The 15,766-nt window shown below is 39.9% G+C and overlaps 1 protein-coding gene across 2 annotated transcripts in view; it reads left to right on the forward strand.

Moving 5' to 3' along the window:
* The window catches only part of CSMD3 (CUB and Sushi multiple domains 3), a 1,240,207-nt gene extending 1,234,895 nt beyond the window's left edge, over positions 1-5,312 (forward strand). For both annotated transcript variants that reach the window (XM_084620231.1, XM_084620232.1), the window contains 2 exons: positions 1,756-1,891; positions 3,367-5,312. In XM_084620231.1, the coding sequence (XP_084476357.1) occupies positions 1,756-1,891; positions 3,367-3,526 (296 nt within the window). In that variant the 3' untranslated portion in view covers positions 3,527-5,312. The remainder of the gene's footprint in view (positions 1-1,755; positions 1,892-3,366) is intronic.
* The last annotated feature ends 10,454 nt before the right edge of the window (positions 5,313-15,766 follow it).

Here is a 15,766-nt window from a genome sequence, read left to right on the forward strand (position 1 = left end):
CAGTCTTGTTTTCTCTTTTCACTGCCCTAAGTCATTCTAAAGAGCAATGCTTGGAAACTGAATTTGGCTCCCATTGCATTTGGTAATTTGGGTACTTTAAATGGAATATTTATAGAATACCTTTATGAAAAGACAATTCCTGGAGGGATAGGCAAATAATTTGATTTTCCTATATCATCATCTTCAAAATATTTGGGGGTAATCAATCAAAGAGTAAAAGCAACAATGTCTTGACAAGATGTTTTTGGCGGTTTCTTATAAAAATTGTAAGTTGTCTCTCTTCTTTTGGTTTTCAGAGGTTTATATTCCCACAATATATTCTTTGTTGGAACCCTTTGAAGAGTTTTTTTTTTAAATTGATTCCATTTAAAAATTCATTCCATTGCCTAAAAGTAATAACAAGATTATTCATTTAGGAATATAACTCATTTCAGGATATGATGAATGAACAGAATCATTATGGGGGCTTGACATTCTTCAAAAATAGCTTTATAGTGACTGATAAGAAATTAGTTTTAAATTATACCTCTTTATTTAATGTAAAAGATTCTTGTAAAAAATTTCACCCAAAGAGACGTGAAATGTGTGTACAATTTTTTGAGCCCTCTAGTCTTTCAGAAAAACTTCCTATCCCAAACCAGATTTCCTATACATTTCACAGCTATTATTCATAAACAGTTTTCTTTCAGATGTTGAATTCATTACTTATTCTCTTTCCAGCTAACAATTTCATAAAACATGTCACACTTTCCTGTTATTAATCTATTAGTTGAGATATCTAATCATATTTAGCATCTGTATGTTGCTTAACAACTTCAAAGTGCTGAATAAACCTTAACTGATTAATCTGATTCTTAACATCTCTAGTTTGAAGCCTAGAAATCACTTAATAAACTGAATTAGTAATCTCTTCTTTATTCATGGGAAAGGGGATATGAACATGCCACCATAGGGAGTCTAACAGTTGCCTTTTTTCTACTCTGCGCAGAAGAGCTATGTTCTTACTTTCTATCAGTATTTGCTCTCTACTCTTTGCCTCTCACCTACCACTTTCATTTTTATATATAAATAAATGTGTATAATGAAGTCAACAAGATGAATTTCTATGTTGCCTCTTTAGGTGATTTAGCCTTCCTCCAAATTACTCCTATTCCTTTGGTAAACTCTGCTGTTATCTTTTTTCTTCTATTGTTCTTTCTTTCTATCTGCTCAAGTACCAGATTTTCCACAACCTAACAAATAAATTGTATTTGAATAATGATATTGAAGTTACCTAGTCTCAGCCATGTATGGCTTCATAGGTTAACACCAACACTTTGAATTGCATCTGTAAATTTACAAGAAGCAAGTGCAGGTCCCAGAGCATTGGTGTAGTTTGCTCCTGACATAAAACTTCACTTATTAAGCAGGATGCAGCATTCTGCACTAAGTTTAGTCTCCAAGTAGCCTCAGTGTGTAGCACCATAAAGGGTGCATAACAGCAATCTAAGTTCAAGGTGAGAAACGCCTGAATTATTGTGGGAAGATCTTTCCGTCATAAGGGGAAAAAAATGAGTTTTGCTCACCAGATGCAGACGGGAAATAGTACCCTCCAGGAGCTATTTAGGTAGCATTTGGTACTGTAGGTCCCCACTCAAAACAAAAACGTGATGATTTTAATTTCTCCACAAGTACACACTTTCAATAATATTGTGAGGATTTGGAAGTGATAATTGTGAGATGTAATAGAGAAATGTTATGTTTTTGTCTTTTTAGGTCTTAACATGTCTGAAGGTTCGAATTCTTCTAATCAACCACATGGTACAAATAGTAGTTCTGTGGCCATTGCTATCCTTGTGCCTTTCTTTGCCCTTATATTTGCAGGTTTTGGGTTTTACCTTTATAAACAAAGGTAAGTGTAAATTACATATAGAGAATCTTTGTATTGTCATGCATTTGAAGCTATTCAGTGACCTTATACTTTAATACGTTCAAATAAATATGCTCAAATAAATAAATTGGTTAGTCTCTAAGGTGCCACAGGTACTCCTTTTCTTTTAATACCTTAGAAAAGGTAAATTAAGAACTGCCCTGGGAACTCCTTTGCAAAAGATCTGCATAGAAAATACACTCTACCCTCGTTTTAGGTGTGCCATACTGTTTGATAGGTAAGGTTATTGTAAAGTGCTGTACTCTCACTCCCACCTATTTAAAATGTTGTTATAAATTATTCTCTTTATGAGAGGAGCAAGGGTAGTTTAAATTTTTGGCATCTGGGGAATAATGCCATAAACAGGGTTGGTGTGTACTTATTGCAGACTGCCTATATTTTGTTTTGACATGCACAATATTGTGAATCATATTTCTCATGTAATTTAACTTAACCCCCACACAGTTGATAAGCTTGCAAGTATATGTAATACTCCTATGTCAGTGAGAGGTTTTATTGTGGAATGTGGTAATTAGTAATTCATCTACAATTAACTTACAATAGTACCACATCTGTTCAGAGATTCACTCTTATCCTAGGTTCACTGATAGTGTTGTTTATGTCTCTGAGATTCATTCCTTAATTTTATTTGTAAATCTTGTTTTCTCACAGTGGAAAGAATCTTGCACTATGGTAATGAGGGGCAACTGGAGCCACTAAGTGGTGGAACGCCATACCAGCACTTGTCTGCTGGCCTGCTATTGTAACACAGTCCTACAGGACATGAATAAAAATTGTAGTATACACAGGACCTAAACATGCCTTAAAAGCTGGACTTTAAGGCCTTGAACTGCCTGGTTTAAGTTGGTTACAGGCACACCGCAACTTTTAATGATGTTAGTTTCCCTGACTCCTTTATACTTGTGATATAGATGAGCCATAAGTTTCTGAATAATTTAAGCTTTCATTTACATTTCTAATCCATCTAGTCATAAAGAAATTCTTCCAGACTGAAAGAGCTTTATATTTTTACCGAGTTTGCAAACAGTCAGAGACAGAAACAATAATCCTAAGAGAATCCTCTCATTCATTTGCATGTGGTGTTATTTCTGAAACAATACTGTCAACTGTGTCAGCTGCACATTTTAGTAGAAATTTCCATTTTTTCTGGGATGGTGGTCCAAGTTTTAGAGTATTACTACAATTTTTTTTCCAGTAGGACTCCTGGCATTATTACATATTTGCTACTTTAAAATTAACATTTCTCATAAACATGTTTGAATATTATTTTGACAAATATGGCAATCCTTTACAGCAAAAGAAAGCTTCCAAAATTTAATATTTAACTGCTACATTTGTAATTGAAATTTGTCCATTCTATTGAGGGTTCTTATATTACACCAATCACCATTAAAAAATTGCAGTTGAGAATACACTGTGCTTTTTTTTTTCAACAGGACTGCCCCTAAGACACAGTATACAGGATGCTCTGTTCATGAAAATAACAATGGACAAGCTGCTTTTGAAAACCCTATGTATGACACAAATGCAAAGTCTGTAGAAGGAAAAGCTGTACGATTTGATCCCAACTTGAACACTGTCTGCACAATGGTATAATGTGGTAATGCTTTGTCTTCAGAAGTCCGGAAATTGAAACACAACACAGTGCACATATAGTTCACTGATAAAAAATTAAAGCACACTTTTCAGGACTTACTGGGTCACCTTTTCCTGAGGATGATAAACAAGAGTGTTTTTTTCATAAACTGGAATAGAATTGTCCTTCATGTTCACCATGGAGAGTTTTACAGAAAATCTGCTGCACTCCATGAGTGCTTACTCACAGTTTATTTGCTTTTTTAAAAAAGGAGATTATTCTAAACCATAAAACGTATTTGCATATATTGGAGGAGCATCCACTATCAGTATTTCTGTGCTTTATAAACTATAATAGAGGGACTGGGTTTAAAAAAAGATATAGGGTAGAAAATAAGAGCTATACTTACAGGAGACAATAGGTCACTGACTTCTCTTTAACAGTCATGAGCTACATCATAAATTTGAACTCTGTACCCCCCTTTCAGTCATATATCCCTATTTAGCAAACCTTTACTTTTCTCATACCTGTGAATTTTCTAACATAATGACATAGTGTTTAATATGCTTAAACCTTCACGTAGTGTTTATTAATTTTTCGCCGCACAAGAAAGAATGTGTCAAATTTTCAGTTCTCATTTCATTATTAAATTCCCTGATTCATGTCTTGCTTCCTTTTTCACATTCCCCATTTCTTTCCTCTGTTCCCATTAGCAACACATGCAGCTGGTAACAGGGATAGTTCTGTTTCTATGTATTTCCTTGCTGTGGACCTTTGCCACAAGACATCAGTTTTACAATGAATGATGTGAGGGTGCACCATATGAATTGAGTTTTCTCATGCAGCAATGTTCCTTACTGTTGACGATCACTTGGGAGAGTGACCTTTTTACACTATTTTTACAGACATCAGAAATTTAACCTTTTTGAAGTTTTCAGTTTAGAAAATTACGGTTTACAGTAACACTAGAAATCAAGTTGGTATATTAAGAACATAAAGCTCCATGCTTCAGTCCATACCATTGTTGTCTACACTGTATCATATTATCAGTATTATTTTACTACTTCTGCATTGTGTTAAAATGCTCATGCTGGGAATGATTCAAACCCCACTGAAGTTAATTGAAGGACTCCCATTGACTTCAAATGGGCTTTGGATCTGGCCCACAAGCCTTGCCTAATCAGAATTTGAAAATGCTTTGTTTTGGTATACAAGTTAGTACTGTGAGGAAAGTAACCCCTAAAATAATTGTTCAAAACTGAATATATTGCAGCAATTCAATAGAAAGACATGTTTTTTTAAACATAAAACTATGGTTTTATTAGGAATAATCCACCAGATGATTTAAATACCACCACCCTAAAAAGGCAGGTTTCAAAAATTGCAGAACCATTTCATTCTCAAACAATGGAACGTGATCTTTAGTTTTACAGTTATTGCATAACAGAATTATCCAGTGGTAACCCCAGTAATTTATTTGTTGTAGGTCATTGTCTTCCTTTTATAGCATGAAATAATTTTAGACTCATAAATGCTGTATGTTAGCCAGTGTGAATTACTGTCCCTTTCAGGCATTAATAATTCTGTGAAAAATCTGAACTTTTTATTACCGTAATAGAGAGTGCCTACCAAAAATCATTGTATCCAGGATTGCTGCTTGGATTTCTATAATGTTTGATGAATTTCTTATAAACCATTTTACAACACTTTGTTTTGAAAAGTCATACAATTCTATCAAAAACTGTATTCTACTGAAAGGATGCTGTTTTCTATTTTCTACCATCAGTTGTTATTTATTCTTGTTTATTCAAATGACTGCAATAACTATGATTCATTCATTAATGTTAAAGTTAGTACATTTGAGATCACGTTTAAAAATGTTTCTTCTGCAACTGGCTACTCCTCTTATATTAATGCATACACTTTTGTAAAGAAGTATATTTTTATGAAAAAAAAAAGGATTTGTAAAAGTATGATGTAAATTTTCAGTGCAATGTAAACAAAATAAAACTGGATAATTTCTTTTTTTAATAATGTGTGCTCTTTACAAATTGAGATTTAAAGTCCATGCCAGTTGCAGAGTCTAGAAAATAACCAAATCGGTCAAACAAATTCAGCATTTTTGTGGGGTCTCCAAATACATCATATTTGCTCAGTCTTCTCATGTGCTTTCAAATACATTGGAAAGTTTTAGATTACTTTCACAAATAGAAAATAACAGAACATGCAACCTTCTTTTTATTCACTAAAATTATTTTTTTTTCATTTCAGTCCAAGGAACAGATCATAAAAATACTTGTCATTTTGTTCTGTAAAACATATAGAAAAGTGTACTTTTACCATCTCTATTTTTCTTAACAAAAACAAAGATTATTAAACTTAGTGCTGATGAAAACTGTTGGATAAATTAACCTGGATATTGAAATCTGTTACTTTTCTCCAGAACAGTCACCAGACTTGCATAGCACAGGCCATGGTAATGCATACTGTACTTCCTCACATTTAAAATGTGAATAGAGATGTTTTGGTGGGAAAATGGGGGCTTGTTCATCTTTTAAATTGAACTAGGAGGGTTATTTGGGGGAGAGACTGGGGAAAAATATAAATATTTTGCTGTAGAATGAAATCTTCCCCTTAAGGACACTTTCCATTCTAAAGTATGGAACACAGATAAATCTTAATCTGAAATGGTGTTCATGAAATGCGAAGAATATCCATCTACTATACCTTTTGGAGAATCAGGCCATATAAATAAACTTAAAGGGCCTGCTCCTCACCCACACTGAAATCAAAAAGGATTTTGTCACTGAATGCACTAGAAGCAGGAGCAAAAAGCGACCATAAAAATGGCATTGTGAGGTTCACTCTTTAATATCTCTAAAGTAAATTGGCTCATCTTGAAAGGAAAAATGTTATTACCTGACAGGAAACCCTTCAGACTCAACCTGGAATTTGAAGTCAAGCTGTTCCTTTTCTGACATGTGCATGATCAGTAATAAAATAAAGACATTCTGAAATTGGAACTTTCTTAAAAATGTTGTTAATGATGCAGGAATCAAACTAGAATCCAGCTTGCAGTTTCCAAATGCTTTACTGACTCCATTGTAGCTCTGGGTGAAATATCCATAATGCTTTCTGTTGTAACTTGCCTATTTTCCAGTTTGTAGTAAGTTCGTGGAATGTACCTAACATTTCCTTTTTGTTTAATGAAATATTGTTTGAAATGATTTTGGTACTAGGGTATCTGAAATGTGTGATAATTTTCATAATAGTTTTTGGAATTTTCAGTTGGGTTGGTTGCTTGTGATTGGTTAAACAGATCACATTCTACTCGCCATGCTTTCCTTTGAACCGTAGGGGATGAGGAACTCAAGTGGCAGGACCAGTAGTAGAGCCTAAAGGGAAGCCTGTTAGGGGAGATGCTCAGGTCAATTCCCTCCACCCTTGCAGGGCACCCAGGCAACTTCTTTGCATTGCCAGGTGCAAGACATAGCCCCATCACACTGCTGTAAAGTCTTCTACAGAACAAATGCATCTCCTGTGGATTTAAGGCCCATTTGCATTCCTCCAAGTCCCAGTCACACTGAGAGAGGGTAGCCAAAAGGTGACAGAAGCTTATGCCTCTATTGGCTCCCATTCAGTGGAAAGTGCTACCTGATGCTTCTTTGGCTTGCAGCTGCTGTTGCCTTAGCTCAGCCCTCTACCATGAGTGGACTTCAGGGTGGAGGATCTCACATCACATGTCAATCCCAAAGTGGATCTTGCAAACTGACTCACAAAATGAATTGGCCAAAAATGTAATGAAATATTTGCCCATCCCAGGACTGCAATGTAAGGGTAGGGGAATGGAAGTAACATTTTAGATTCATGTCTGCAACTAGATTGGCACAGGTAGAACACTATGCCAGCCTGGATTCAGTTGCTGAACCCAGGTATTATCTTGTTAATACAGCAAGCAGAGAAGTCTAGGAATTATACCCAAGGCACAGATCTGTTGAGCAGATAATGCCATTTTTTTAGTCACTTTCTGCCCATAAAAGCTGTTCAACAGCTATGAAAAGAACACAAATGGCAGTGGGTATTGTACTTTACTATGTGATGGACCATATAGTAGCAGAAGAAACTGTGTCAAAGTTACTTCCCTAGATTAGTAAATATGCACAGTCTTCATTAGATCAATCACCAGAAACATTTCCCACCTGTGTCAAGAGAGTTCATGCTATAGCTACGGCTTCAAAAAGTAACTTCAAGCAAAAATAAACTCAGCAAACAAGTAGCTGTGTAGCCATCTTGTGTATACATTTACAGCATTGTTACTAGTTTTCCATTATTTTGAGCTTTGAAATTGTGTTGGGAACCTTTGAAAAACAGACACCATACCTGGTCTGAAGTGTATGCAACTAGACGGACATGATACAATATGACACAAACAAAATGAGAGGAAGGGAGAGGATGGTCCAAGATGATATAAGGCAGTTAATAAAGTATATGTCTTGATGGTTAACAACTAACCAATTTCAATTATATTTTTTTTTCTTTAGCACCTTTTCCAGTCCCTCTCTAAATGAATTAATATTTAAGAGGCAGACCCAACAGAGGTGATCAAAGTCTAGTAACTAGAGCACAGATTATGGTTCAATACCTCCTGGTTTCTATATCCATGCTATAGAGTTGTTCTGTAAACCCAGCTGGCATTGTTTAAACAAATGATGATGTATGCCTTCTGGCTTTTTCTGCTAAGCTCTATTTTATCATTAGCTCATTCTCTCAACGAAGCCCACACCTGTTTGTCTGTTTTGTCCATCTACTCTACTGCCTCTTGTTTGTCATATACATTGTGAGCTTTCTTGGACAGAGACTATGTTCTCTTCATATGTCTGTGCAGTGCTTAGCACAATAGGGACCAGATTCTTGTTATCATAATACAGCTAATAAATAGTAATACATTGGACTAGGCACTTAGGGGTTGATTGTCTGAGGTCCTGACTGCTGAGCAGTTGGAGTAGTGTGTGCTCAGTACCTCTAACAAATAAGACCTTACTCTCTATCCGAGTCTCCACATCTGTCCAAAAATACCTTACAGGGTGTTGTGAAATTTAATTACATAGCATTGGCAAAGTCTTTTAAGATCACTGGATGAAAGGCTACATATAAGGGTAAATTATTAATCTTATGTTTATTTAGTCTTTCACCTACCAAATGTGTAAATGAATGGGCATTGCAAAAGTATCTGAGCGTCCTGGGTTAATGTTCAAGTCTTGTGATTCCACAGAGCCCTCTTGCACGGTGAATCAACACGAACAGTAACAAGAGTTTAATAAATGAACCTCTGAGACAGAGGAGAGACAGGAAATAACAACTAGAATGCCCAAAATATGCTCTGTTCTCTTCCCAGCCAGTATCCTTATGGCCTAGGCAATATGGCCTCATTCACACAGTAGCTCCAAGTAACAATGGAAGATTGAAAAAAAAGGTAAAAATCATATTGTGTCTGCAGTACTGGCTAGCTAGGAAGTAGCACAGCCACATTGGAAGATTCTGCAGGTCCACACACAGCAAAGAGATGAGCTTCAGATCAAACAAATGAATCCACTGAAGCACAGCCCCATGTGGACAGGGCCCAGCAAGTCATGGTGGGTATTGTAGATCTGCAATGTGCCTCCCCCCTCATTATATAGGAGCCTGTCACCTGCAAGTGCTGCAGAGTGCCTGAGTGGACAGCCCTCTTAATGTGCATCCAGAATTTGGCTCTGTGCCAGGAAAGGCCTGCTTTGGTGACTGAATGAACTAAGGACTTATCCTGGAAAAGAAGTCAGGGAGAACATAAAGACAGTGAGGAAATTGATGATGCATTCAGAAACAATTCTTTAATTTTTTATGCCAAAAAAAAAAACACTTTAACTGGTCATGCTAAGGTTTCTTCCCCACTCTGAACTCTAGGCTACAGATGTGGGGACCTGCATGAAAACCACCTAAGCTTAATTTTACCAGCTTAGGTTAAAACTTCCACAAGTAACAAACTATTTTACCTTTTGCCCTTGGACTTTATTGCTGCCACCACCAAGCATCTAACAAATATATAACAGGGAAAGAGCCCGCTTGGAAACGTCTTTCCGCCAAAAAATCCCCCAAAACCCTACACCCCCTTTCCTGGGGAAGGCTTGATAAAAATCTTCACCAATTTGCATGGATGAACACAGACCCAAACCCTTGGATCTTAAGAAAAATGAAAAAGCAATCAGGTTCTTAAAAGAAGAATTTTAATTGAAGAAAAAAAGTAAAAGAATCACCTCTGTAAAATCAGGATGATAAATACCTTACCGGGTAATCAGATTCAAAACATAGAGAATCCCTCTAGGCAAAATCTTAAGTTACAAAAAGACACAAAAACAGGAATAGCCATTCCATTCAGCACAGCTTATTTTATCAGCTATTTAAACAAAACAGAATCTATCACATATCTAGCTAGGTTACTTACTAAGTCCTAAGACTCCATTCCTTTTCTGTTCCCGGCAAAAGCACCACACAGACAGAGAAAGCCTTTGTTTCTCCCCCAGCCCCTGCAGCTTTGAAAGTATCTTGTCTCCTCATTGGTCACTTTGGTCAGGTGCCAGTGAGGTTATCCTAGCTTCTTAACCCTTTACAGGTGAAAGGGTTTTGCCTCTGGCCAGGAGGGATTTTAAAGGTGTTTACCCTTCCCTTTATATTTATGACATGCCCCCCAAATCACAGATAGTGTGAAACACTGGCTGTGATTTCTTCCTGGAGCTCCAGGAGAAAACAGAGTTAATAAGACACATGCACCTCTAAATATACTACCAAGTATATAAAAACTAACAATATTTTCCACATCTCAAGGATGATTTTAACCAGTTGGTTCTGGGAAACTTTCACGGGAGAGTGCATCAGCCACTTTGTTAGAAGCTCCTGAAATATGTTGGATGTCGAAATCAAAATCTTCGGGAACTAAACTCCACCAAATAAGTTTTTGTTATTTCCCATGGCGGTATGAAGCCACTGTAGTGCAGCATGGTCGGTTTGCAGGTGGAAATGCCGTCCCCAAATATATGGGCGTAGCTTTTCCAGAGCGTAGACAATGGCGTAACATTCTTTTTCACTGACTGACCAGTCGCTTTCCCTCTCAGACAGCTTCTTTGCTGAGAAACTCTACAAGGTGGAATTCTTGATCCGGTCCTTCCTGCATTAAAACTGCTCCCACACCATGCTCGGACGCATCTGTGGTTACTAGGAATGGTTTGTCAAAGTCTGGGGCCCTTAGCACAGGGTCAGACATGAGTGTCGCTTTAAGCTGATTAAAGGCCTTCTGACACTCTTTGGTCCACTGAATGGCATTTGGCTGTTCCTTTTTGGTTAGGTCTGTCAGTGGGGCGGCGATTTGTCTGTATTGCGGTACAAATTGCCTGTAACATCCAGCTAAGCCTAAGAAGGATTGAACCTGTTTCTTTGACTTTGGGACAGGACACTTTTGGATAGCATCCACTTTGGCCTGTAGTGGGTTGGTAGTTCCTTGACCCACCTGGTGTCCAAGGTAAGTCACTCTGTTTAGGCCTATTTGACACTTCTTAGACTTAACAGTTAGTCCTGCCTCCCTTATGCGCTCGAAGACTTTTTTAGATATTCCAGGTGTTCTGCCCAGGAATCCGAAAAGATGGCTACATCGTCAAGGTAGGCAACTGCATATTCTCCTAATCCTGCTAGGAGACCATCTACAAGTCTTTGGAAGGTGGTGGGTGCATTCCGCAGCCTGAAAAGGAGTACATTAAATTCATACAGCCGGAGATGTGTGGTGAAGGCTGACCTTTCCTTGGCAGATTCATCTAGCGGTACCTGCCAGTACCCCTTGGTTATGTCCAAGGTAGAGATGAACTGAGCCCATCCCAGTTTCTCTAATAGTTCATCTGTGCGTGGCATTGGATAGTTGTCTGGGCGAGTTACAGCATTTAACTTATGGTAGTCCATGCAAAAATGTATCTCCCCATCTGGTTTGGGAACTAGAACAACTGAAGATGCCTATGCACTGCCAGAAGGGAGGATTACACCCATCTGTAACATATCCTGGATCTCCCGTTCTATAGCAGTTTTAGCTTGAGGAGACACCCGGTAAGGTTGGACTTTAATTGGGTGAGCATTACCTGTGTCAATGGAGTGGTATGCCCATTCAGTCAGTCCTGGGGTGGCTGAGAACGTTGACGTGTAGCTAGTGCACAGCTCCTTGATCTGCTGTTGCTGCATACACCCAAGGGTCATGGAGAGGTTCACCTCTTCCACACCATCAGCACTTTTCCCTTTGTAGTAGACTCCTTCAGGCCACTCAGCTTCATCTCCTCCTCCTTGGGCTGTAAACTGACAAACCTTTAATTCTCTGGAATAAAAGGGCTTTAGAGACTTAATATGGTACACCTTAGGCTTTCGGTTGGAGGTGGGGAATGCTATGAGATAATTAACAGCTCCCAGGCGCTCCTGGACCATGAATGGCCCTTCCCATGATGCTTCCATTTTATGGGCCTGGAGCACCTTTAAGACCATGACCTTGTCCCCTACTTGGAAGAAACACTCTCTGGCATGTTTATCATACCAGGCTTTTTGCTCTTTTTGAGCATCCTGTAGGTTTTTTTAGCAAGGGCTAGAGAGGTTAGGAGGGGGTTTTGTAGGTTGGTTACAAAGTCCAGAATGTTAGTTCCTGGAGAAGGTGTAAATCTTTCCCATTGCTGCTTCACCAACTGTAATGGCTCCTTAACTTCACAGTCATAGACAAGTTCAAATGGGGAAAACCCTAAACTGGGATGTGGTACAACTCTGTAGGCAAAGAGCAACTGCTGCAACACTAGGTCCCAATCATTGGAGTGCTCATTTACGAATTTACATATCATGGCCCCCAAAGTTCCATTAAACTTCTCCACCATGCCATTTGTTTGATGGTGGTAAGGAGTGGCAACCAAGTGATTTACCCCATGAGCTTCCCAAAGGTTTTTCATAGTTCCTGCCAGGAAATTAGTCCCTGCATCTGTGAGGATGTCGGAGGGCCAACCTATCCTGGCAAAAATGTCTGCTAGTGCCTGGCACACACTTTTAGCCCTGGTGTTGCTTAGAGCTACTGCTTCCGGCCATCGGGTGGCAAAATCCATGAAAGTCAGTGTGTACTGCTTTCCTCTGTGTGTCTTTTTCAGAAAAGCACCCACAATATCCACAGCTACTTGCTGAAATGGAACTTCAATGATGGGGAGTGGCTGGAGAGGGGCTTTGACCTCGTCTTGGGGTTTTCCCACTTTTTGCATACCTCACAAGACCGGACATAGGTAGAAACATCCTTGCCCATTCCCTCCCAGTGGAATGACCTCCCCAAATGGTCTTTTGTCCTGTTCACCCCAGCATGGCCACTAGGATGATCGTGGGCTAAGCTCAAGAGCTTGAACCGGTTCTTAGTTGGAACTACCAACTGTCTCTGAGGATACCAGTCTTCCTGGTGTCCACCAGAAAGAGTTTTCTTGTATAAAAGTCCTCTTTCTACAACAAACCTGGATCGATTAGAAGAGCTGAGAGGTGGTGTGTTGCTCCATGCTGCCACCCACGCTCTTTGGAGGCTTTCCTCTGCTTCCTGTTCTGTCTCGAACTGTTCCCTTGATGCTGGAGACATCAGTTCCTCATTGGATTGTGGACCTAGGCTTGGTCCCTCTGGAAGCAATGTAGGGGATGGGGCTGTTTCCATTGACTATGAACCACTCTCTGCTGGTGCACTATATTGGGGTTCAGGCTCTGGCTGAGCCGCTTGTGAAGGGTTATCGGCTGCTGCCGGTTCAGGTTCGGTGGGGCCCTCTGGTGTTGGGGTTGCAAGTACTGGATTCAGTGCTGGCAATGAGTCTGGTGCTGGTTGTTCCACCAGTTATGGTTCTGGGACTGGCTCTGTCTGGGTCTCTGGGACTGGATCCACTACTTCTGTTGCAGACATTGGCTGGGGTCCGGGTCCGTCACCTCTGACCGGGTCCTGGTAAAAGTATCCAGAACAGAGCTAGGCATGATGGCTTGTTTAGCCTGGCTGCAGGTGACGATTCCCACCCTCTTGGCTGGCTTCACACGATTGGCCAAGTCTTCCCCCAACAGCATGGGGATGGGATAATCATCATAGATTGCAAAAGTCCACGTTTCTGACCATCCCTTGTACTGGACAGGCAACTTGGCTGTAGGCAAATTGAAAGAGTTAGACTTGAAGGGTTGAATCGTCACTTAGATCTCTATATTAATTAAATTGGGGTCCACTAAGGAAGCATGGATAGCCCACCCTCACAGTTTCCCTCCGCTCCGAGGGTATCTGGGAGGTATCTGGGCCTGAGGACCTCTGGTGTGATTCCAATGCAATGAACTGTAATATGTTGGGGTTCTTGGGGCAGTTGGCCTTCACATGCCCCGGCTCATTACATTTAAAACATTGTCCAGCTGACGGGTCACTGGGGCAAGGTGGGTTGCTGGAGAATGGTGTGGCGGGACGATAAGGTGGCTGGAGGGTTCCTTGGGGGGTAGGTGGGGCCTTGGGCTGCCCCCGGTAGTAGGGTGTGGTCTGACGGTGTCCCTTCTGGTATCCGCTCCAACTGCGACCATTTTTTTTTCTTTTCTGCCATCTCCACCCATTTGACTCCAATCTCCCCCGCCTCGATTACAGTTTTGGGCTTCCCATCTAGGATGTATCTTTTTTTCCTCAGGAACACCCTCTAAGAACTACTCCATTTGTATTAGGAAGGGCAACTCTTCTGGAGATTTAACACTTGCTCCTGATATCCAGGCATCCCAATGTTTCACAATGTGGTAGGCATGTCGGGTAAATGACACGTCTGGTTTCCACCTCAGGGCTCTGAACACCTGACAGGAATGCTTGGGTGTTAGCCCCATTCTGACTCTCGCCTTGGTCTTAAAAAGTTCATACTTGTTCATGTGTTCCTTAGGCATTTCAGCCGCCACCTCAGCTAAGGTTCCACTGAGCTGCGGCCTCAGCTCTACCATGTATTGGTCTGTAGAGATGCTGTACCCAAGGCAGGTCTTTTCGAAGTTTTCTAGGAAGGCCTCAGTATCATTGCCTGCCTTGTAGGTGGGGAACTTTCTGGGATGGGAAGTGGTACCTGGAGAAGGATTGCTAGGGTTTGTTGGTATTTTCTGCTGAGCCTTTGCCTTCTCCATCTCCAGTGCATGCTTCCTCTCTTTTCCCTTCTCCTCCAGTTCTTTGTCCCTTGCCTCCATTTCTTTTTCCCTGGCCTCCATGGCTCTCCTGTGGGCAGCCTCTTTGTTCTTTTCTACCTCCATAGCTCTCCTGTGGGCAGCTTCTAGGGCTTTTTCTGCCTCTTTCGCTGCCTCCAGTCTGGTTAACTCCAATTTGTGTTGTGTCTTGGTTTCTGTCATGTTTGCCTCTCTGTTTTTAACTAACTTTAACACCCAAGAGTTAGAAATAAAACAAACAAAAACTTGGCTTATAAAATTTTGCTGTGCTGTAACTGGATACCTATGTTCTCTGATAGTTATTGTGAGCCTACAGAAAAATCCTTAAAAAAACAAAAACCTAACACTTTTGTCTCCAGGCAAATAGACAGAAAACCCCTCCAGTTGCTCTTAGGTAAAAAAAAATATATATATCTTCTTCAGGTCTGTGAAGACTTGTGAATTTCCCTGCAGGAGGTTAACTACCCTGCCTTTAGGTAGAGAAAACTCCAGCTCACAAAATACAATTCCCTTTGGGGCTCTGGCCCCAAAGCAGAGACAAAACAAAAACAAAAACAAAAAAACAAACAAACAAACAAAAACAAAAAAACAAAAACAAAAACAAACAAACAAACAAAAAACCCTCTAACTGCTTTCAGCCAAAAACCTGCTTTCCAGCAGCCCAAAGGAAAAAAAAAATCCTTTTTAAAATCTGTGCTTCTGGTTCAAAAAATCTCAAATTGATCTCAAAATTATTTCAAGTTAATCCCACCCCACCACCATGTCAAGGTTCCTTTCCCACTCTGAACTCTAGGCTACAGGTGTGGGGACCTGCATGAAAACCCCCTAAGCTTATTTTTACCAGCTTAGGTTAAAACTTCCCCAAGGTACAAACTATTTTACCTTTTGCCCTTGGACTTTATTGCTGCCACCGCCAAGCATCTAATAAATAGATAACAGGGAAAGAGCCCGCTTGGAAACGTCTTTTCTCCCAAAATCCTCCCCAAACCCTACACCCCCTTTCCTGGGGAAGGCTTGATAAAAATCCTCACCGATTT

Source organism: Lepidochelys olivacea (genome assembly GCF_965140295.1).
Source record: "Lepidochelys olivacea isolate rLepOli2 genome assembly, chromosome: 2".
NCBI classification, from domain to species: Eukaryota; Metazoa; Chordata; order Testudines; family Cheloniidae; genus Lepidochelys; species Lepidochelys olivacea.